Here is a 22,665-nt window from a genome sequence, read left to right on the forward strand (position 1 = left end):
TCAAGGGGAACCATATTAAGGTGCTGAGTACCTGACATTAGGTCCTCATAACTAACCCTATTAGGTGGCACAGAGAATGCCTCTTTCATGTACAAAATGAGCCTCAGACAGGTTCTGTTTGCCAATAGATTCCTTAATGATTCTTCTTGAACGTGGGGTAAATCTGTACCATTGTAAGCAAGCTTTCTTTTTAGCTTCTGCATATAGTTATACTTGTCAAATGCTAGCTGTTTCCTAATTTATATCTGCTAAAATTTTCTGATGCTTTTGCTTGTTTACTGTTTCCATGTGTTACACCTAATGTGAAATTGAGATTTTGGTTAATTAACTACTCAGCACGATTATTTCCCTTAAGTAGAGGGGAACTTCGTGTACCAATTTTGTCCTTCTTGTTCGTTATGTTAGAGTCCATATGGCTCACCTCACCTTTAAAGAAATTAGCCTCCTTACCCTTCTCTTGAACTCTTATTTTGTGGCCTTGATTCTATGCCCACCCTGCCCACAACCACAAAATTCCCAAGGAGTACCACCTGGCACAGGATTGTTGGATACTGGTTTGCAGTACACGTTATCTTCATATGAGTGAATAGATAGCCTTCTGCATTCACCAGAAGCACTGTATCATGTCTGGGGGAAGTTTTTTTAATGTTTCTAAAGAGCTGTAGACATTTTAATAAAAGCTTCTCCTCAGCTTTTGTCTGCTGTGTATCCGGAGAAAAGTACAGTAAGAGAGAATATGGCATTACTGTAGCCTGCCTGTCTGAATCCATTTCAATTCATTGAGCTAGATTTCTCTGAAAAGGGAACATCCCTAGCCAAGTCTGCCCTAAAAAGATATCCAGGGTGGCAAACCCAGAACTTTGGTGTCTGCAGGTGCCATTTTTTTTATTCTTAATATTTTAAATTAAATTGCCTGGCACCATGGCAAACACGATCAAACCTGATGGCCACAGGAAAAGTGGAGATGCCCAGTATTAGCTGGGGATGGACGGAAGCCTCAGACTCAGTAAGAGTGGTGAAACCTGCAAGTGTTCGTGGCCAGAGGTCCAGCCCACCTGGTCTCCAAGCCATTATGCTGGGGACCTCTGAGGTATGGCGATGACGTGGTCCCTCTGAGGACTCCCAGCCTACCCGTAAGCACGTCCAAGAGCACGAAGCACAGAGGCATATGGAAATTCCACTCTCGAGCTTAATATACACCATGCAAAATGAATTTTTCATACTGGGCTTTTAAGAAATGGAAAACCTCCAGCTTTCCCTCACTGGTGTGCCTTTTGGAGTTAGTGCCCTTTAAAGCAGCCGGAGGGGGGAATGACTGTAATGTAAGCAGAGTGGTGTTTGCAAGTGAGGGCTACATGAAAGGCGATGATGATTTGGGAAACATTATTCTGGGTGTGGAATTGAACAAAGAGTCCTTACCGAAGGAAAAACTACCCAGAAACACTTTAATAGTCTCTCGGATTTGGGTCCAAAGAACCATACTGTGAATTGAGTGGAAGATAAATAGAGAGGAAAATAGCAAATTAAGGGGACAAATAACCAGGGAGGGGCGGGTGCCCGCTGGCATTGGCAAGGAGAACATGTAACCAGCGTCTGATGCATTTCCTTGAGAATCCGTGTGTTTGCAAATTGCTTCGTTGCATCTTAGCAGAATGTAATCTGAGTAACGAAGAGCTGACTAGCGAACATAGTTGGATGAATTCCCTCAGTACTCCTGAAATATAACAGAGCAAGGAACAGTATAATGAAAAATAACAGAGAGAGTAGCTAGGGGCTTAACTTATGATCAGTGTTCATTACAACAAATGACACTTTCACTGCAGAGTTACCATAAAGATTATTGACTCTTACGTAATGTGGTTCCCATCTGAATAGATCTGAGAATAGCTTAGCCTGTGAATGGGAGAGCTGAAGCAAGAGGAGGACCACAATGTGCTCAATGCCCTTATTCATTTTTTTCACTTAGTCCTGGGAAGCCGCCCATTCAGGACCCCGGACAGAGCAAAAGCCCGTGAATCTTCTTGCAGGAAGATTCGCCATGATTCTCTTCTCTTTGACTAGCATGGCCCTGTGTAATATTCAGTGAAGACCAGGGTCAGAAAGTGACCAGGCTTGTTAGCCATTTTATATTGAAGGTCCTCACCTGATTTTCTCTGCCATTTGCCTTTTTCCTCAAGCACACATGTGACATTTTAAAAAACCATCTCTTTGGGACAAGACTGTGTTTTGCATGAAACTTGTAGCACACAACCCCGTTTTTCAGCTCTGGCTTTCAACCAAGCTTACAATGGTCAATCCCAATTCAGGGCACAGTGTGCGTAACAGCCTTGGTTTACTGAGCACCTGTGTGGTACCTGCTAAACACTCTGGTTTCATCCTCCTAGTGACCCTATGAGGTATGTACTATGAGTGTCATTCCCACTTCCCAGATGGCAGAGCATGTTCAGAGAGGTTAGGTAAGTTGGCCAAGGTTACCCAGCTGCCAGTTGTTATAGATGAACTTCAAAACCAGGACTAACATCTGCCAGGTGTTTTAACTTCCTCACAGATGCTGAGCACAGAGAGAGCTACCCTTTCTCTTGCTTTCTCTCCCTCTCCTGCGTGCACTCCCTTGGACTCTCTTGGGCTCTTTGTCACTCACTTTCTCTATTTCTGGAAAAGCTGGCTGGATTTTTAAATCAGATACATCGGGACTTGGGCCCTTCCTTTTTCATTTGCTAGAAATCCTGAAAAACTGACCTAACCTCTCTTAAGAGTAGTTGTAATGAAAAAAATAGTTCATACTTAATGGGTGGCGAGACACGGTGATAAGCTTTTTGCATGATTGCTTCATTCATTCCTCACAATTGTAGGCAGTGTAGGTCTGATTAAAATTCCTATTTTATAGATTGAAGAACTGGGCTTAGAATAGTTCAAGCTACACAGCCACTAATTCTGTCTGGAACTTTTACATCTAGCCAGTATTACACTGTTCACTGTGGGCAGTTTCAAAGTGCCCCCCATAAGAGACGGTCACCATCAGTGTTAGCCAAAGACAATGATGACAGGCCCCAGTAATATGGGAGACACGAGCAGGGCAAGGGAACCCAAAGAGGCTAGTGGGTAAGGAGACTGTATTGTTGGGTGGAAAGAAGCCAAGTGGCGTTTGGGAACAAGTCAACAATTGTCAAAAGAACGACAAAGGCATGTCTGGGAGCTCCACAGTAGACAAGTCTTTGGCTCTCACCCTTCCTTTAGGTTTCAATTTCTTCTTTCTGAGTTCCATAGAAAAAATATCCTGGTAAGGAATGGAGAATTTAAAACTACTGTCAGCCATGGGAGAGCCAGCACATTGAACATTTGTCCCCAGTCTCTTGTAAGCACAGCCATGACTCGGATGCCGTGCCTCATGGACATCTGCAGTGAACTTCTGTAGACCCACCCTCCAGACTCCCTGGCCCAGAGATCAGAGACGGACATGGAGACTGAGCCAGAGTCTAGACTTGGTATTTGCCACTTCACAAGAAGCAGCTGAGTGAGGAAGGAAGCCAGGCGGCTTGCTTGGGAAATGGCAAAACTCGTGAGTCCACATGACCTACACCTGCTTCTTTTTGAGCCCCTGCTAGGGAAGGCCTTGTGGAAAGTGCAGCCTGGTCAGCTGTGAGCTCAGGACCTTTGGCTCCTAAAGCCATTTTTTTATGTGTTGTTGCTTTTGGGAAAGAGAAGGCCCAACTATGCTTTTCTCCAGCCAAGTAGTGTTTACGGGCTTTAGGACTTACTTGTATTGGCCTGAAGACTTTTCCAGGCTCATACTCGGAACTGTTGTAAGCAATTAAAAACAGGGAAGAACCTACTAGCTAAGTGGGATTACTTTTTTAAAAAGTACTGTGTGTGTGTGTGTGTGTGTGTGTGTGTGTGTCCATCCTTCCTTTTGCTGAAGTGCAAAAACTAACCAAGCACCAAGAAAGAGTCCCATCAGCTTTCAGAATGCCTTTCATCTAGTACAAGAAAGGCTTGATCCCACCATATTCACATGGTCTCTCTCTGTTGTGCAGCATGTGACCACAAACAGCATGCAGCTCTTGAGCTCTTGAATTGTTATCCTGTCTGATTAGGATGTGCTGTGAAATCCTCACCAGGTTTCAAAGACACTTAGGGCAAAAAAAAAAAAAAAAAAAAAAAAAATCATTAAACTTATATGATAGATTTGCTAAGTCTTTTGTCTGTAAATTAAGGATAAAATAGGTCATTAATCACATTTATATTGATTACATGTTGAAATGATCATATTTTAGATATATTGGGTTAAAAAGTATATCAAAGTTGATTTCATTTGTTTACTTTTCTTAATGTGGCTGCTAGAAAAGTGAAAGTTATCTGTATGGATTTTATATTTCGGACAGAGCTAGTCTATAGATCTATGAAAGTATAGAGTACGTGTCTACAAATTAGAAGTACTAATATGTGTTTTAAAAATAAGATTTTAAAAATAACTTTCTGAAATATTGATGAGGGGAATCACTAGGTATTCAGTATAGTAAGTACTGACTAAAAGGGGCTTTTGCCATTCTGGAGGAAATATATTGGACAGAAATCTTTTTTTTTTTTTTTTTTTTTTTTTTTTTTTGAGATAATGCACAAGTGGGGAGGGGCAGAGAGAGAGAGAATCCCAAGTAGGCTCCACACCGTTAGCTCAGAGCCCCACGCCGGGCTCGATCTTATGAACCATGAGATCATGACCTGAGCCTAATGCAGGAGTCAGATGCTTAACCAACTGAGCCACCCAGGTGTCCTGAGCAGACATCTTGAATAGCTATTGAATAGCAGGTATTCAGGGGTATTTTTCCCTGAGAACATAGGTCAGTTTGATTCAGTTGTTGCAGACAGTTTGTCAGTATTTGAAATAACTCCTGTGCCCCCCTTCCTTCGTCATTTTTTGCCCAAGTGTCATCCTGTTGGCCACATCATGGCCACAACCACTGGATATCCTGGAAAGCATAAGAAAAGAGCAGCCCTGGGCGGTATTCCACAGATACCCTGGTCCTCTGGCATCTCCACCTCCTGCTTTGACTTTCACCATCTGTATTTAGAATGCTCTCACACCTTCCAGGAGTGTTTTGTGGGTGAGATTCCTAGATGAAACACTTGAGGTTCTTGGATGAGGTCTGTTGTGACAAGCGTGAGCTCTCCCCTCCCCGCCCACGGCCACAGTTTTGCTCTGAGTCTACAAGGCCTGTCGAGGGCATCAAACAACTAAAACCTGAGCCCCAAGACAGAGTCCTCTCCTCCTCTTGATAGGTTCCTGGGGTCCCCACTCAGATTTATTGCTAGTGCATGGATGGATCCTTGATATAATTTTTAACATCAAGCACAAACCACAGACGTCTTCATTTTTAACCTTTTTGCCCTTGAAGACCATAAATTTCTTCGAGACTCTTAAAAATCTGATTTACAAAATCTAGGAGGAAATGGATGACACACACTAAGTCTGATGAATACATCAGGGCTAAAAGTATTTTTTAAATGTTCCATTCCTTTTGGGAGTAGGTTTTCTCCACAAAACTCAGAAACATGAAAGTGTAACCAAAGAAGGGTGGGACCTACAGGCTTGTCTCCTGTCGAGCTCCCATACGTGTCTTCTCCGTTATTCTTTTGACAGTTGTTGGCTTGTTCCCAAATACCACTTTGTCTCTCAGCCACCAAAAGCTGGTCTCCTCCCCTCCTGCCAGTCTTTCCTTATTCATGGCCAGTGATTCAAACATTGGTATCAGGAATGGATGAAAAGCACAGTTCAACCTGATAGGCCATGTTGCAAGGGTGGGGTCTGCCGCTTTAGAGAGAGCTCAGCTTATCTGAGGCTTTCTGCTTCACCAGGGAAGCAGGCTGGGGCATTTGGGCAGCATTTACTGGTCTGTACCTGCCACTTCCTGAAATCCCTCCGGTGAGAGCCTCATGGATAAAGCGCTGTGTGCATAAGTCCACCTGTACGTAGATGGATGCTTTCTGGTTTTTATTTTTTCGTTTTCATCTTTTCATTTTTTATTTTAATGTCTTGGCTTTATCTGGGAGCAGAGCATGAGTCACCTCACAGAAAATCCACGCACAGAAAGTAGGGGCAAGTAATACAGTGTGGTCTACAGACCGCAAGCATCATGCCTTAATCTGAGCAGAACATAAAAGGAACCTCAGAGATGTGAGCCCTGTAAGGTTTCATTTAACATAATTTTGCTTAAGGGTTAGACAAGTTAATAAAAGCAAAGTGCTTATGCAAGCTTCATGTGTAAAGTCGGCAAGTTCCATTCAGATGTCCAACGCTGAGGGGGTTGAAGCCGTGGCCTGGACAGTTCAAGTTGGACAGGGGTTGAGGTACCGTCAGGCTGTGCTCAGTCATTGCGTGAGGGGTGTGGCAGCATCCAGGCTGGACAGTTACTGCCCCTATTTAGGTCCAAACACCCCATCTTCCATCTGGGGAAACAGATTACCCAGATAACAAGATTAATTCCAAAGACTTGTGAATCTAGTTCAGAGTTCTTTGCCCTGCATCTGCAACCTATAGGCTTGTACTTAAATTTGAAGAGATGGCTAGCTTTCTGTGGGCTTGGCCATGAGTCCCCTGCCATGGCCAAATCACCAAGCCAGCTGGACAGAGAGAAACTGAGGAAGGAACAGTCTCAGGAACAGAGAGTCCAAATTGTTAAGGGCGGGGGGGGGGGGGGGTGAATAATAACCTCTCAATCTGCTTTTACCGTTTTTCCTTGTCTGAAAGATGGAAAAAAGACAAAGCAAAGCTTCTGTTTAGACACTAGTGTTCCTAGTCCTGTGCCATTAGTTCCTCATTTGTCGTATCACTTATATTTGGAGTCACCTGGCTTCTGTCATTCATGTGATACTGCTTAAAGCTTACACGAGCTGCTAGATGGAAAATGCCACAGAAGCCTGTTAAAGAAATGCTAACGTACAGTAAGTGCTAGATGGGTGTTGCTATTGTGCTCGCTCACTAGCTTAATCACGTGAGAGGTCGTGAACAACCCTGAGCCATCCGTGAAGGACCCACGTGTGGCCACAAAGACTCTTACCTTTCCATGACCAGAAAAATTTATTCCGATTTTTAATTTTTCCAAAGGAAACGCAGGGGGGACCCCACTGGTTTCATCATTTTCACTTCAGCTTAATTCTTTTTTAGAAAGTTACTATCTTCAGTGAGTTCTTACTAGTATCAGATAGGATTAGTATTCCATAAAAGTCCACCGTGCTTTAAAGGAATTTTTGGCAGACCCTGGCCACAGTGCTATGGGAGAGAGTATCCACGAGAGGATGGCAGACCGGGGTCCCAAGAGGCCTCGCAGAATTGCGCGGTGATGCGCTTACTGAACTCGCAGCCGCGCTGTCAGCCTTCCAGCCTCAGAAATGCTGCAGAAACCCAGGAAAACACATAGGAAACTGGTGTACAAACCAAGATTCCTTAACAGAGGGCAGCTGCTTCCAAAGGCCAGAACACTTGCCTCGGTCTGCATAGCACATACTGTTTCAGTAGTCAGCTCTCAGTGGGAAGCTGATGTGTACTCAGCCCGAGGAGCATGGAACGGAGGACATGGGGAAACGTATGCGTTGGCTACGATGCTCTTTCAGTCCGCCATTAAGTACGTATTAGGTGACTAGTGGCCGGTGGGCCCTAGAGAAGCAAAATGATTAAGACAGTCCCTGTTTCAGAGGCACTAATAATCCAGTTGGGAGGAAGCCCACGTAGATACTTTGAGTATACCCTAGGAAGTGCGGTGATGTATGCTTTTATTCGCTCCGTCACCAAGTGTTCATTTCATGCCCGTGGCGTACCAGTCACACGGGATACCAAACAAGACAGAAGGGTTCCTACTCTCCCACAGTTAACCTTCTGTTAAGGGAGGCTGGGAAGAACAAACAATCAGATAAATAAAATAATTATATGGCGACTCTTGATATGAAGGAAAAGAATGTGATGGATATCGTGGGCAAAAGGACCTCCCCTAGGATTTCGCATTTGGAGAAAGGTGAGACCGATGGGACCGATGAGGTGAGACCGATGTGTCCTTCAGGACTCAGCGTCCCTTTGATTGCAAGAAACACAAAACTAAGAGTAGTGGCGATTATTTGGTCATTTTCTACTAAAAATAATCAGCGATAACGGTAAACTTCAGGCCCGGCGTGGTGCGACGGCTCGATGTCGTCAGACCCACGTCTCTCCGTCTTCCAGTTCTGCTTTGTCTGGGCTGCTTTCTCTCCCAGGAATGCTCTCTTCACGAGATGTCAGCAGGTCTGACAGTAGCTCTGGGCTCCTAACTGAAATAAATAGAAAACAAAGGACTTTTCCCCATGGCAGTTTGAGGGAAAACCTTAAGTCTTTCTCCAGTTGGCTTAAATTAGCCATAGGATCATGTATGAATAGTCACTGTCCCCCAGAAAAAGGGAAAGGTTTCAGACTGAGTCATGTTTTTATTTTTAAAGTTTATTCATTTATCTGGAGAGAGAGAGAAAGCATGAGCAGGAGAGGGTCTGAGAGAGAGAGCGAGAATCCGTGAGCCCAACGCGAGGCTTGAACCCACAGACCACGAGATCATGACCTGAGCCGAAGTCATATGCTTAACCGACTGAGCCATCTAGGCGCCCTGTGACTGAGTTGTGTTTTGACACTAAAACTGAGGCAGCATAGCTATTCACCTCAGAGGCATTTAATCTCTCTGGGCATCTATACCCTCATCTGTAAAACGGGGTTGGTGATAGTGCCTGTCTCCGGGACACCAGGAGAAGAATATTCCAGGTAAATAGCAAGTACAAACCTCAGAAGTGGGCAGGGGCCTTACCCATTTGCCCATATGCTGGGGGTTGGGAATGTGGGAGGGTAGAAGTGGAAGAGGGGAGAGAGCTGACAGGTGTGGCTCAGAGTGTGAAGGGTGGGGGCAGCTCCGTGTTTGTTTTCGCTGCTTCCTCTTAGAGACAGCCCTGGCCGGGCATGCCCAGAACTCCCCTTTCTCCAGAAGGCGCCTCAGATGCCCACTGTGAGCATTTATCCCGTTGTTTGTATCGCTGACCAAAACCAACACTTCTGAGGGACAGATTCTCTCTCCAGCTTTGTTAATACCATCAGTCAGTTTACTGTCTATGCTCATTGGAGTTGAGCTGGTGATATTCAGAATGACTTTTCCCGTTAATGCTTTGATTCATTTTGTGTCCATGTTATCATCGAACACCTAGCTGGACAGTCTTTTTTACCTTTAAATTCAGGATTTTGCTTGGTGCCTCACTCTTGCCCTAACTGATGTGATCTCTCCAGTCAGGTCTGTTTGGCAGGTCGTGAATTCTAAAGGAAATTATATAGGGGCTTCTGGATGGCTCAGTAGGTCAAGCACCCAACTTCAGCTCAGGTCATGATCTGGTTCGTGAGTTCAAGCCCCACTTCGGGTAAACTCAAGCCCCACTCCAGGCTCCACACATGCTTACCCTCGCTCCTGCCTCTCTCTCTGCACCTTGTGAGATTCTCTCTGCTCCTTGCTCACTCTCGCTCGCTCTCTCTCTCAAAAATAAATGAGTAAATAAATCAAATTTTTAAAAATAAGTTATATAATCTCAACACATAATTCACGGTTATGTAGTATTAATATCCAGCTGTCCGCATTAAGGGATCCATTATATAATTATTATTTAGCTTTTGAGAGTCAGATTCCATTTAGTTAATTTTTATAGTAGTGTTTTTTAAGTGTAATTTTTGAAGAGGGTGAATTGCACATATGAAAATAATTTTTCCTTTGTGTTTATGGTGAAGTCTGTACATATGTGTGTGTATTACAGACACACACATATGTGGTTGGATGTCTCTTTTTTAATCTCTACAAGTGATAAGTATGAAATCAAAAAATAATTCTCTCCATAAAAAATATGCAGTCCAGGTATGAAGTCTATTAAGGAAGCTTGTTTGGGAAACTTACAAATGCCCTTAGACTTGTTTCCTCTTGCTTTTTAGTTTATTCTGGAAATTGCATCATTTAGCACTTCACAGTTTAATTTAAAAGGATTACCTATTTTCTTAAATGCTTAAGCAGGGAAGCAAGTTGGAATTATTGATTTTGCTCTGCATGTATTCCGTGAAAGCTGGATTTGCTCCTTCCCCAGGGAACATACCCCCTGAACTGCATGCTTGCTCGTGACAGCTCGGACCTCTGATACATAACCAAAGACCTTGCCTAATATCCTTGCAACTGCTCGGGGAATTTTTATTAAGTAAAAGCATCATTAGAGTAGACAGGATGATGAAGTTTAATGAGCATCTTTTGTGCATGAGACTGTTAGCTTTGCTCTGCCAGAATCCTCATTTCTCCCCTCCAGTGGGGCAGAGAGTAAGTCTAGAATGTATAGGGTGTTTTAAAACCCGGTTTATATTTTATATTGTCGTATAGCTTAATCTGTATCTTAGGCCATCTGCAAATTCCTTTTGGCTATTTCCGTGGATTTCAAATGCATGTTTATACTTTCCTTTACACTGGGTGTTGGGGAACGGAGGGCGGTGAGGGTTGTAATGGAGAAAAACGTGAAAGACACATACTGCCATTAGCGACCTGCATGGAACCATCTCTTGGAGGCTTGATCTCAAAAAATCATTGCCTTTTGAATTAATGAGATTTCTCCCGGGAATATGGTTAACTATTAATTTTTTTTCTTCTTTAAGACTCAGCAGTTTCTGTGCTAAAGGTTCTGTCACCAGCCCCTCATAGCTGCTAGATAGGATAAATAAAGATACTGCAAACGCTTGTTAATAATCTAGGCTTCACACTTTGTCCACAGATTTATTTGTAGACATGTTAAATTTAGCAACCTACCATAAGATTACAGATTATAAACAGAATTATTTCTCTCTATTATTGTCACTGGCCATATAACTTGGATTCTCAAATTGGTTCTTTTCTTGGTCTGTATAAGGACTTTCCATGGAAACACCCAAAACAACAGGAGGGAGGCATATGACACGAGCAAATGACTTAAGAACAGCATATTGTACCTCTCATATACCTGGCATTCGGAAACACAATATTTACATAGCACACAACATGCTTCTACCAGTGCCTTGAGTATACAGAATACAAAAGAAGTGAACTCTTCAGTCCCCACCCTCAAGAAAATGGCAGGCTTATTGAGAAGACAGATCTAGGAAATGCAAAAAAAAGATGGAAAACAAGATAACATAGTGCATTAAGGATTCGAACTTTGGCGTAGTTGCCTGGGTTTGATCCGGGTCTAAACTTGCTGAGCCTCAGTTTCCTCCTTTGAAAAACGGAGATAAGAAACGCCCCTTCTTCCCTGGATTGTCGTGGCAGCGAACGCTGAATGGCTGGTAGCCGTAACTGTAACGTGTCGTTATCACGGCACTCTGCTGGTAGTTCAAACCAACAAGCCAAGAGCAGGAACCTGTGTATCATCAAGGACTTAATGGTGCAATCCTGATAACTCGCGTAGTGTTTTGTGAAGGCAGAAATTGGGGCAGGGGGACGAAAGCTCTGAAAAGCCTAAAACTACGGATGGGATCTAAGTTGCAGAGAAGGACCCAGGCAGGCAGGCATTCCTGATGATACTAACCCCGATCAGCAAGAAACAGACCAAAAGGAATGCTGCCCGGGAGGAAGAGCTAATTCCAGGGCTTGGATCGATTTAGCACCATTTTATTTTTCAAACACACGCATGAGCCCAAGCCGTTCTGACTGCACGTATTCCCATTTTCCAGTTAAGGTAACACACATTCTGGAAAGAGAAAGGACTCTGGGTTACTCAGTTAACAGGTGGCAGAGCTCACCCTCGGTTCCCCTTTACTGTGCTCCCCTCTGCCTTCCTCCAGAACAGCCTTACTGTGCTCCGGTCTGCTGGTGGACAGAGAGACAAGGTTGTCGGAGTTAAGCATCACGTGATACGTTTTGTGGCTGCTTTATAACACCAGGTTGGGGATACGACCTGGTGGACAGTGGATGCCATTTTCCATGCGTAAACCAAGGAGAGACTATTCTGCCAGTCGTAGGACACGTTGGAGGAATGAAAGGACCCATTATAATAATCTAATGACCATCTGATAGGGGCCTCTATTCGGGAAGGCGAAAAAGAATAGATAAAATCACACGTTTGTGAAAATAAGAATAAGCACCATAAAGTGACTGATTAATCCATTGAGTTACATAACTGAGCCTTTTGAGAAGCTGTTGAAAGTTGCGTTCTCCTTCTGCTGAAAAAACACATAGAGCTTTGCTTGGAGTTTTGGATACTTCCCTGGGCCCAGACTCAGAATGCCTGTTGCAGGGGAAGCTTCACTCAAACTTCATTCATGGGATAACCAAAAAAAAAAAAAAAAAAAAAAAGAGGCATGTGTCAAAACCACTGAAGTGATTTGATCCTGAAGGTCTGGAGACACAGAGGGACAGACCTGTGAAAGTCGGGCTAGGGAACTGTTCCGTGCCCTGGTTGGATTTAATAGTTCAGTGTCCAGGTGGGAATAAGGCACAGCAGGGTTTGAAGACGGTGGTTGGCTCCGTAGGGGGTGGGGACGTGGAGGTGTTTCTAGGAGGTGATCATTGAAGCTGGAAAATTAGATGTCCTTTCTAGGAAAGAAAAAACAAAGATGACAGCAGAAACATAAGGACTTGAAGCAGTGTCAGAAGGAGAGACTAAGAACCAAGATAGTCTATTTGCAGCCAAGGGAGGAAATTTTCAGGAAGGAATGGGGTGGGCCCACGGTGGTCTTCTGCCGCAGCTTGGAGGGACTGAGGGTCTGTGAGAGAGCCTGGGATCCAAAAGAAAGGATAAGACTCTAATGGATCTTTTCCCACGGTGAAAATGCCCATATACATATGGCAAGTTTACATAGCAGTAATTGAAAAGTGTGCATATCACCTGCCCTGATATTAGTTGCAAACTTTATTCTGATTCTGTTGGGCTGGAATTTTTTGCTGCAGTCCCAGAACTGCAGGCGTGTTCAGTTGCTTCAAGTGGCCGGTGCGCAGGCTGCTTGTAACCAGATCCGTCCGAAGTGATCAGTCAGATGACCCTGGCTCTCCCTGGATTCGTTTCACAAGGATTCCTCCAGGGGTGGTCTTCAGCAGGAATTCAGCCGCTGTTTGGGGCAGGGCCCACCCCCCACCTCCTGCACAGATGAGAACAGAGAGCCCCCGGGAGGCCGATCGATGCTGGCTTGCTCATCTCCCACAGCCGAGAGCAGCCATGGGAGAGCCTTTGAGATTCTCTTCAGTGACAGAAGCATGCTCGTCAGACTCCTGTGCATAATGGAACCTTTCCTGTCACTTTGGATTGTTCTTTGTTGGTTTTTTCCACTCCTTTATCATCTCCCATTTATCCCCCATAAACCTCAGATGTCAGGGGAGAGAAGAGTTTCTAAGACTGTGTGACATAGGGTCCCCCCACTTTGTGGGTCGAACATTTTGTCCACCTGCAGCGGCTGCACTGTTGGTGACCTTGAGCCAGGCTCCTTTTGTCACCACTGTCAAGCTGGCAGGGCCACGTTCCTGGATCTGCTGTGTGCTCCAAGGCAACTGTGTGCTCAAGTGGAAGGGGCTGGCCAGCTTAGCCTGAGTCTCAGACCTCCTGTGAGAGGTTAAAGGCGGCAGCTGCCATTCTGGAACATCTGCTAAGTACCTGCACAGACCAGACCTTTTCTGTGTCTGATTTAATCTTCCCCCAAGCCCTCCAAGGTAGCTGGGCATTTTCACCCTCATCCTTGCAGATGAGGACTTTTGACTATGGAAAGTAGTCACTTTCCCAAGGTCACACGTCATTGAGGGCGAGCAGGGTGCCAGAATGCAGAGGTAAGTGAAGCCCCAGGTCTGTTGTCTTGGGTCCCCCGGGCAGGGTGCCATGGGCTCACGTGGGGCCGGACAGGTGCCACCTGAACCGAGCATGAGGGAGACATGCTGGCTTGGGAAGTGCCTTGTGCCAGGGTCTGAGGGCTGGTGGGGTATTTCCCAGATGAAGGAGGTAGAACTAGCAGGTGGGTCAAGAGAGAAGCCATCTTCAGGAAGGCTGAGAGGCAGGTGTGTCAGGAGAGGAAGATACAGGGTCAGGAAGACAGAAGCCATCCTGAAGGCCGTGACTGCATTGATTAGTCATGTTGTTTATTTTCTGTCTTTTATGATGTTTTGACATCTTGGAGGTCTTACTGGCTGGAGAGACATTGCCCTTTCCAGGGCTAGCTTAATTCCTAGAGATAGCGACCAACTTATCTGCTACTTTGCCTTTGATACGCAAACCAACCGATCCAAAGCCAACACCTGACCACCTCCTGTATCAAACTCACACTCCAAGCCAGTATTTCCCCTGCCCTAAATCACCCCAGGACCAGGTCCCCTACACCTGGAGACCACCGTGACAGCCTTGAGCCCCTGGGAACTATTCAAACTCTGCAATCCTAAATCCACTCAACCCCGTCCTTTCCTTCCCATGAAACCACCTTGAAGTACTTGGATTCTGCTTCCTGCTTTGTTCCTTCTCCCTCCTAATGGACCCTGGTACTTCCCCTCGCGGCCTTGTGTGGTGTGGCGTGCACCCTCCCCTTGAGAAGCTTCGTTCAAAGGCATTGACCTCTCCACGTCTCACTCATTCACCTCTAGAAGTTAAATCTGGGTCCATTCAAAACATGGGCCAAGGCATTAGCTTCAGACAACAGAGGGGGCAGGGAGCGTCCGATCCTTCTGTAGTACAGAGAGGACAGTTTTTCCACTTGTTCCCTTTTCTTCTGATAGAAACAGCACCCTTTCCCCTGCCCCCTTTGGGGCATCCTTTGTCCTTTTTGAAACAGTTTTTTAACTTGTCATTCTTTTCAATGAGCTGCTACCCCAGAAGTCTCCCGTTCGTCCTCTGCTGAAGGTAAGCAGACTTCTCACTTCCAGGCTGCCCTGTCAGGCCCAGAGAGGTTCATTTCCTGTATTAGGTCCCTGTTGTGGTAACAAAGTACCGTGAACTTGGTGGCTGAAAATAAAACAAATATATCTTCCTATGGTTGTGGAGGTCAGAAGTCTGAAATCAGGGTGTCCTCAGGGTGGCTTTCTTCTGGAGGCTCCAGGGGAGAATGCATTTCCTCGCCTTTCTAGTTTCTAGAAGCTACCTGCATTTCTTGCTGGTAGCCCTTTCCCTCCTCCTTGAAAGCCATCAGTGTACCATGTTCAGATCTCTCTGACTCAGACCTTCCAGCCTCCCTCTTCTAAAGACCCTGGTGATGACACTGAGCCCACCAAGAAAATGCAGGGTAATCTTCCAGCTCTAGATCCTTAATTAACCTTTTCCACAGAGTCCCTTTATGATACAGGTTTCAGGGATCAGAATGTCCCTGTTTTGGGGGGCCGTTATTCTGCCTACCACACTTACACAATGGAAGCCCCATGGCTAATCACTGGTAGAGCCAGGAATGGAACCCCAGACCTAGGACCCTAAAATGCTGGTCATTACCGCTCTGCCCCAGTGATGTCTCCATGTGGGAATGGCCACTTAGTAAATCACCACTCTCCTCTGCCCACTCAGCTGGAGGAATAAGGGATCACCGGGAGGACACGGCATCATCCCGGCTCTGGCAGTGACTCACCGAGGAAGTGGGTGGTGGGTGGTGGGGGGCGGGGATGCATTTAGTTCTGCCTTAGTTGCTTTCTTCAGAGAGGAATAAAATCTTTCTCCTAGAGACACGTGGGTTTGGCACTGATAGAAAATACCATGTCATTTTTTTCAGAGCATAAAGTCCTAAGGAAGTAATCATTTAATTGTCTTTCTTTAATCCCTCCGACTCTAACTCCACATCAGTCCTGTGTCTCAGGAAGCATCCACTGACCGCTTCTGGTAGACATACCAGGTACTGGGCTTATTTCACTAGTGCAGCCTCCTTGCTAGGAAAGCAGCATCGTTTTTTGTTTTGTTTTGTTTTTTGTTTTGTTTTGTTTTGTTTTGTTTTTACAGATTAAGAAACTGAGGCACAGTGAGGGAATCGGGAGGGGGGGGGGGATGCTAATCATTTGCCCAGAGTCAGCAGCTAATAACTTGCAAAAGGAGGATTTCAACGTCAAGTTCAGGAATGCTGTCTCTGACCTGGCCCTCTGTAGGGACTTGCTGTGTCGCCCCAGGAGATCCAGGCACAGTGGTGTCTGAATATAAAAAGGCAGACATTGAAACATTGGAACATTCCGGTTCCTTCCTAACAAGGGGAGCCTTGCTGAGTTCCAAACAGCTTTTGCACCCCCTTCTAAAATGACTTTGCTGGATTACCACCGTCAGGCCCAGCGAAACCCCGACCTCTTCTGGGAACCCTTCTGTGCCCACCTCGGCTCTTACTCATTCAGGATGTGATTGATACCTGGGGCCCTTATCAGATCTTTATTCTCTTTTCCCTCCTCTGACCTCTTATTTGTGTCGCTGTTGCCGGGTTTCCCAGTTCATAAACTATTTCTGCAGATTTTTGTAAGCCTCAAAGTTAAATGCTATCTGTGAGCAAGAACATGCATACTGTTCCCCCTTATGGGGGTAGGGGTTTGCAAACTAGAGGAGAGATCCTTGAGGCTGGAGGGAACCTATGAATGCACAGACCAGAATCAGACCTTTGCCATATGCCGGGTGAGGGGAGCTTGGACAGCAGAGGCCTCCCGGGCACACCCCACACCACACTGCTGTGTTAACGCAAAGAAAGCCGCATCCTGGGATGAGGGGTTAGGCCGGGGCTCTTAGAGGAAAAAGTATGTTTCAGGGCATGTGTTGCTAAAGCTGAGGGATATAATAGATGAGTCTACCGTGGCTGTTTCTTTAACCTGTTTGATGCATGTGGTGGGAGAGATGCTGCAGGACTGAAGGAAGGGGGGGGTCCCCAGATAATAGAGGACAAGCTTGCCATCGCCGAGATGCTTAATTGCTTCCACAGAGCCCCTTTGCCTGTGTAAGTCGGTAGTCACAAGTCCCAGGAACTGGGACAGGGACATCAATGGGGTCGGGGCAGCAACAGCAGGACAGCTGGGCAGAAACTTCCTCTCTGCTGAAACCAGTGGTTCCTTTCCTGGGCTCCAGGACGTCTGAATGTCCGTGACATAGACTTCGGGGGCATCCCTGGCCCTTTTTAAAGTGAGGAGCATTGGAGGAGGGCTCATGTGGATTTCAAAAAGATCCATTTTCCCGGAGGACAAGCTGTCCTGGGGAAGGAGGTGTTTCTCCTGTAGGGACACGCTCTCAGGCTGAGCAGGACTGGGCCTCTCCGTGAGAGGAGCAAGAGTCTTTAAAGCTCATTTCTACAGAAGTTGAAAGCGAGCTTGCAGTTTCTAATGTTACCTGTCAGGCATGTGGTTAACAACACCCCCCCCCCCTCCACTTCACCTGGAGAACATTCCCAGGACCTGGCTGCACATATGTCCCCCGGCTCATAGGTCCGTGCTGCCAGCTCCAGACCCTGCATTCTGAACTCTTTGGGAGCAGAGACCTATTTTCATGGCCACTGCCGGTGGGACCTGCTCGGAGCACTTCTAGGGAGACATTCGGAAGCCTCTGGAGAAGATAGACCACACTATCACCTGTCAACCTGCCCTAACTGCTCCATCAGTTGGCCAGCTCTGTGTGCTAGGTCCATCCCTTGGCCTGCCAGCCACGCTGTCCACGTCCTCAAGAGCATTGGTAGATGCCACCAGTTTGCCTGGCAGGGTGCGAGCATCAAGAGAGGTGTCGATGCCTTGAGTGGACTTTAGAACGAGGGACACCTTGTACCGGGAGGTCAGTCCTTGTGTCATCCCGTCCCATTCAGTTGGCACAAGACCATCACAACAGGCAGATCAGGCATTGCCTTTCCCCGGAGGAACTGAGACACATGCCAGGCTCTCTCTCGGACACAATTATATCAATAAGGGGGGTTAAGATTGAGCCGTATTTATTTTAGGGTGGCTTTTAATTTTGTTTAATCAGAAGCACTCATAAATTATCGATTAATTATTATCTGCCGTTTGGTTCAATCCTCGCCGCCACAGGCTAGCATCGCTCTGGGATGAATGCCACCCGCTGTAATTGTCGGGTACTTTGTCAACATTTAATCAACGGTACTTATTAACGCGGCATTGATGTGTGGTCGCCGTCCCACTGCCATCAATCACGTGTGAGCAGCCTGAGCAGGCTCGGACACCATTGCTCTCTGTCACATTATCCAGCCCCTGGGCTTTCCGGCCAGGCGTGATGCTCACTTTTCACTAAATGGACACTCTGTCTCTTCAGTTCGACCCAGTTTTTGTCATTGTCGACTTAAACGCTCACAGCCGTTAGAGCTTCATTCCGGAACAGCTGGGCTGAGCATTACCGGTTCTCACAGCCCCAGATCTCTTCTGCCTTTGGTGTTGTCACACTCTGCCCAGTGAACGTGAAATTCCGGGACACTTGTCCAGAATTGACCTCATCATGCCCTGCGCGTGTGTGCGCACGTGTGGAAGAGAATTTCGAATTCCTAAATAAAAGGTATGAGCCGGAGACAGCAGAAGGCATCTTTTAGTCTTCTCTGGCTTCCTGAATATTCCTGGATAATAATAATCTGTTCTCCAAAGCCCTACCAGTAAAAGCTTTTCCTGTGTTAGCAAGGTGGATCTCACGTTTCTTCCTCTCTCTTTTCAGCCTCTACGGCAGACACATGCAGGCGAACCCAGAACCGCCGAAGAAAAATAATGACAAATCGAAAAAGATCAGCCGGAAACCCCTGACAGCCAAAAACAAATAAAGGGTTGGCATGGGCTGGACTTCTCGTTACTCCTCTTCCTTGTTATTACTTCTGTTCCCTGTTACTGTATGTCACCAATAAATACAATGCATGTGTCGCTTTTCCACTCTTTCCTTCTAGCACTTACCACTTCACCTCTTAACATGCTTTTGGTAGGTGGTAGATTTTTATAAGTTCTCAAAATCATTTCCATTTGTTTCCTTACCACTGCCAAAGGCAGGAAACAAAGCTCTAATTCAACTGCAAATTCCAGAGGAGGCACAGACCGCAGCTCCTTGAATAGATGTTCACTAAGGTGCGTGTTCTCAAAAGAATAATTAAAAAATCATGCGATCACTTAAATGTCACCACTAACACTGTTCGCTCTTCTGTTTATTCACAGAACTCATTACTTTGCTTTGTGAAAAGCTTTCCTTAACCATCAAGGTATTGTGTTAACTTACAAGTAATTTTTAATAAAATCTTGAATTTGTATCACATGATGCTCCTTGAATAGAGAATGATCTGGGGGTATACACATTTTTGTTTACCTTCTCCCTTCAAACTATGCCGTCCAGATTGTATTGGTTGTAGATGATAAACTCTGAAACTTTGTGGGAAAGAAATACAAAATTACATCAGAGTTGGTGTCTTCTCACATGGATTTGTTAGGTTGGTTAGTTGGTGTGTGTGTGTGTGTGTGTGTGTGTGTGTGTGTGTGTGTGTGTGTGTGTGTTTCCTTTGAAGACTGTTTCTAAATTAGGAAGGAGCAGAAAAACAAATCTCTGGGAGACTCTGCCAAAGGATTTTGGAAAGCAGCATTTCTTAGCTAAAGAAATGGTGACTTCTGCCAGTGGCTGGTAGACAAAAGTTGTGAAACGGAGGGAGAAAAACTCAAGTATGTTTCTCATCACTGCAGAAAATCTCACATCAGAGCATTCTTCCGCGTGGCTTCGATGGTGCCAGCGAGGTTGTGTAAACGGGCACGCTCTCCCCCCACCCCACTTGTGGGGTAGAAACCGCAGCAGCAGGGTCATTAAACAACCGATTGTTTAGCATCTGTGATAGGCAGCTGTGTTCTTACCAACAGTCATGTGGATGTAAGTGAAAATAAACCCAGGCACAGGACCCTTGTGCTAACGAGGCCTGCCAACACCAGTGCCTTGGAACAAAAGGAGTCTGAAGGCATAACACTGTCAGATCGGGGCATCTCTACCTCTGTATCCCCTCCCTTCACTTTCACAGCGGAACCCCCAAGACCAGGACTGCCAGGAAGTAGGAAAAGCCAGAATCAAAACACGACAACAACGAATCCTGAATTACTTAGGAGTTGGACGTGGCATTTAAATCAGAAAGACCGTGGATCACAGGCACTGTTTCTGGAAAAGGCCTTGATAGAACATTCCTGTGGGCTAAGGAATCCCCAGGTGTCCTCACCTGTTTGGGGTTAAGACTGACTGAAGTTTTCTAGGTGCAATCTTTGCCGCGGCCTGAATTGTTTAATTTGATTTTTTAGCTCATAATGCTGGAGGAAAGACAATGCCTGTGTTGTGGATTGGAAAGACTTTTGTCTAAAAGTGAAGTGGCAACAAGGCATTAGTAAAAATATCACAATATACTCTTACGAATAATTTCTTTAAAAGATGAACACTCTCAGTAGAAATGTAGGCAGTACACATAAATTCACAGAGCGGAAATCTCTCTAAGGAGCATGAAAAAACGTCCAAGCTCACTGGTAATCAAAAAAATACAAATCAAACCAAAAATAAAAATGTGTAACAATGAGAAATGTGCAAATATTTTTTCAAGGCCGTAGTTAGTGGTGGGGAGTAACATGAGCTAAACGTTCTTAGGCACCTGCTGTTGGGAATATAAATTTCTCTCCAGAAAGGTGCTAGCATTTTGATAGCATGTAGCAAAACCTCAAAATTGTGTGCTCGGACCCAGAATTTTTATTTCCGGCAATTTATCCTAAGGACCCTGTCAGAGATGTGCGCAGAGAGCTGTGTTTGAAAATCGCCCTTTCAACTCTTTACACAGTGGACATGAGGGGTAAAGCCATTGCCCCACCCCTCATGGAAGAATACCTACCCCCACCCCCCATGTATCCATCCACATGACAAACTTTTCTGAAGACATTAAACTTACGGAACAATATCTAAGGGCAAAGGGAGATGTCCTATCCAGTTCAGTAAAAAAAAGTAAAATTAAAAAATTACGTGGTCCTCGTTGTATAAAAAGGAAATTGTGCTTGTAATACGTACATGTAGAAAAATTAAATGGAAATGGACCAGGATTTTATGGTTGATCAATTATCTCTCTGTGGTGGGTTAAGATTGTTTTTTAATTTTATTTTTAAACATTTTTGTATTTTGGGGTACCTGGGTGGCTCAGTCAGCTAAGCATCCAACTCTTGATTTCAGCTCAGGTCATGATTTCACTGTTCATGGGATCAAGCCCCACACTGGGGCTCTGTGCTGACAGTTCAGAGCCTGCTTGGGATTCTCCCTCTCCCTGTCTCTCTCCACCCCTCCCCTCTTCACTCTCACATGCACTCTCTCAAATGTTTTTAAATTTTTTTTTATTTTTATTCAGTTTTTTAATTTTAATTCCAGTACAGTTAACATACAGTGTTATGTTTCAGGTGAGTGACCCAACAATTCGATATGTTGCTCAGTGCTCATCATGTTAACTGTACTCTTTAGTCCCCATCATCTATTATTTTTTTTAATTTTAAATACTCTGTACTTTAATTTTCTATAGTGATAATGTATACTTTTGTAATCAAAAAATATTAAATATTTGTTTTCAAGATGAAATGCATATCTTAAGCAGTCCAGAAAATAACATATATTTGAATTCAAGCATAGTATAAAATCTCAGGGTGTTTTTTTTTTTGCCTTGTCACTAACGTGGGTTTTCACGTTTTTCCACACACTCTTTTTGGTTACTTGATACCCTAATTAACATTTTATCCACAGCTTACAAGGTAGTTTTTATTACCAGTTTTATTTAGATATAATTGATATGCAGCACTGTGTAAGTTTAAAGTGCACAACGTCATGATTTGACTTGCACGTATTGTGAAATGATTACCACCATAATTTAACGTCCATCATTTCATATCGATTAAAAAAAAGGTTTTCTCCTTGTGATGAGTGTTCAAGACTTACTCTCTTAACTTCCAAATAGACCATACAGCAATGTTAACTGAAGTCCTTCTGTTGTACATTGCACCCCCAGGACTTCAGTGATCGTATAGCTGGAAGTTTGTACCTTTTGAGTATTCTCATCCAATTCCCCATCCCATGGTAACCTCAAATGACCTCTTTTTCTATGGTTTGGTTTGTTTTCGTTTTTTAGATTTCACAAATAAATGAGATCACACAGCGTTTATATTTCTCTAATTTCACCCTTGGGGTCCATCCATGTTGCAAATTGCAGGATTTTCTTTTTTTATGGCTGAATAATATTCTGTTGTGTATATACCCCACATCTTCTCTATTCATTTGTCTATCACTGGACACTTAGCTTGCTTCCCTGCCTTGGCCACTGTAAAAATAGTGCTGCTGTGAACAAGGGGATGTAGATGTCTCTTCAACGTAGTGTTTTCTTTTTCCTTGGATATATTCGCAGAAGCAGAATTGATGAATATATAGTAGTTCTATTTTTAATTTTTTTCAGGAACCTCCATACTGTCTTCCATAGGAGCTGCACCAACTTACATTCCCACCAGCAGTGCATGAGGCTTCCCTTTTCTCCACATCCGGCCAGTGTTTGTTATCTCCTACCTTTTTCAGTGATATCCATTCTTAACAGGTGTGAGATGTCATCTAACTGTGATTGCAATTTGTATTTCTCTGGTTAGTGGTTAGTGATGTTGAGCACCTTTTCATCTGTTGGCCATTTGTATATCTTCTTTGGAAAATTGTCTATTCAAGCTCTTGAATAGAAGAACCCATTTTTTAATT

General features: G+C 44.8%; 1 protein-coding gene across 3 annotated transcripts in view; it reads left to right on the forward strand.

The window, feature by feature from the left end:
* Window positions 1-19,189, forward strand: part of RSU1 (Ras suppressor protein 1) — a 201,925-nt gene extending 182,736 nt beyond the window's left edge. For all 3 annotated transcript variants that reach the window (XM_019460672.2, XM_019460671.2, XM_019460670.2), the window contains one exon: window positions 18,613-19,189. In XM_019460672.2, the coding sequence (XP_019316217.1) occupies window positions 18,613-18,698 (86 nt within the window). In that variant the 3' untranslated portion in view covers window positions 18,699-19,189. The remainder of the gene's footprint in view (window positions 1-18,612) is intronic.
* Window positions 19,190-22,665: the final 3,476 nt, after the last annotated feature.

This window comes from Panthera pardus, unplaced genomic scaffold, assembly GCF_024362965.1.
Source record: "Panthera pardus isolate Hobbes unplaced genomic scaffold, ASM2436296v1 HiC_scaffold_6, whole genome shotgun sequence".
Taxonomy (NCBI): Eukaryota; Metazoa; Chordata; class Mammalia; order Carnivora; family Felidae; genus Panthera; species Panthera pardus.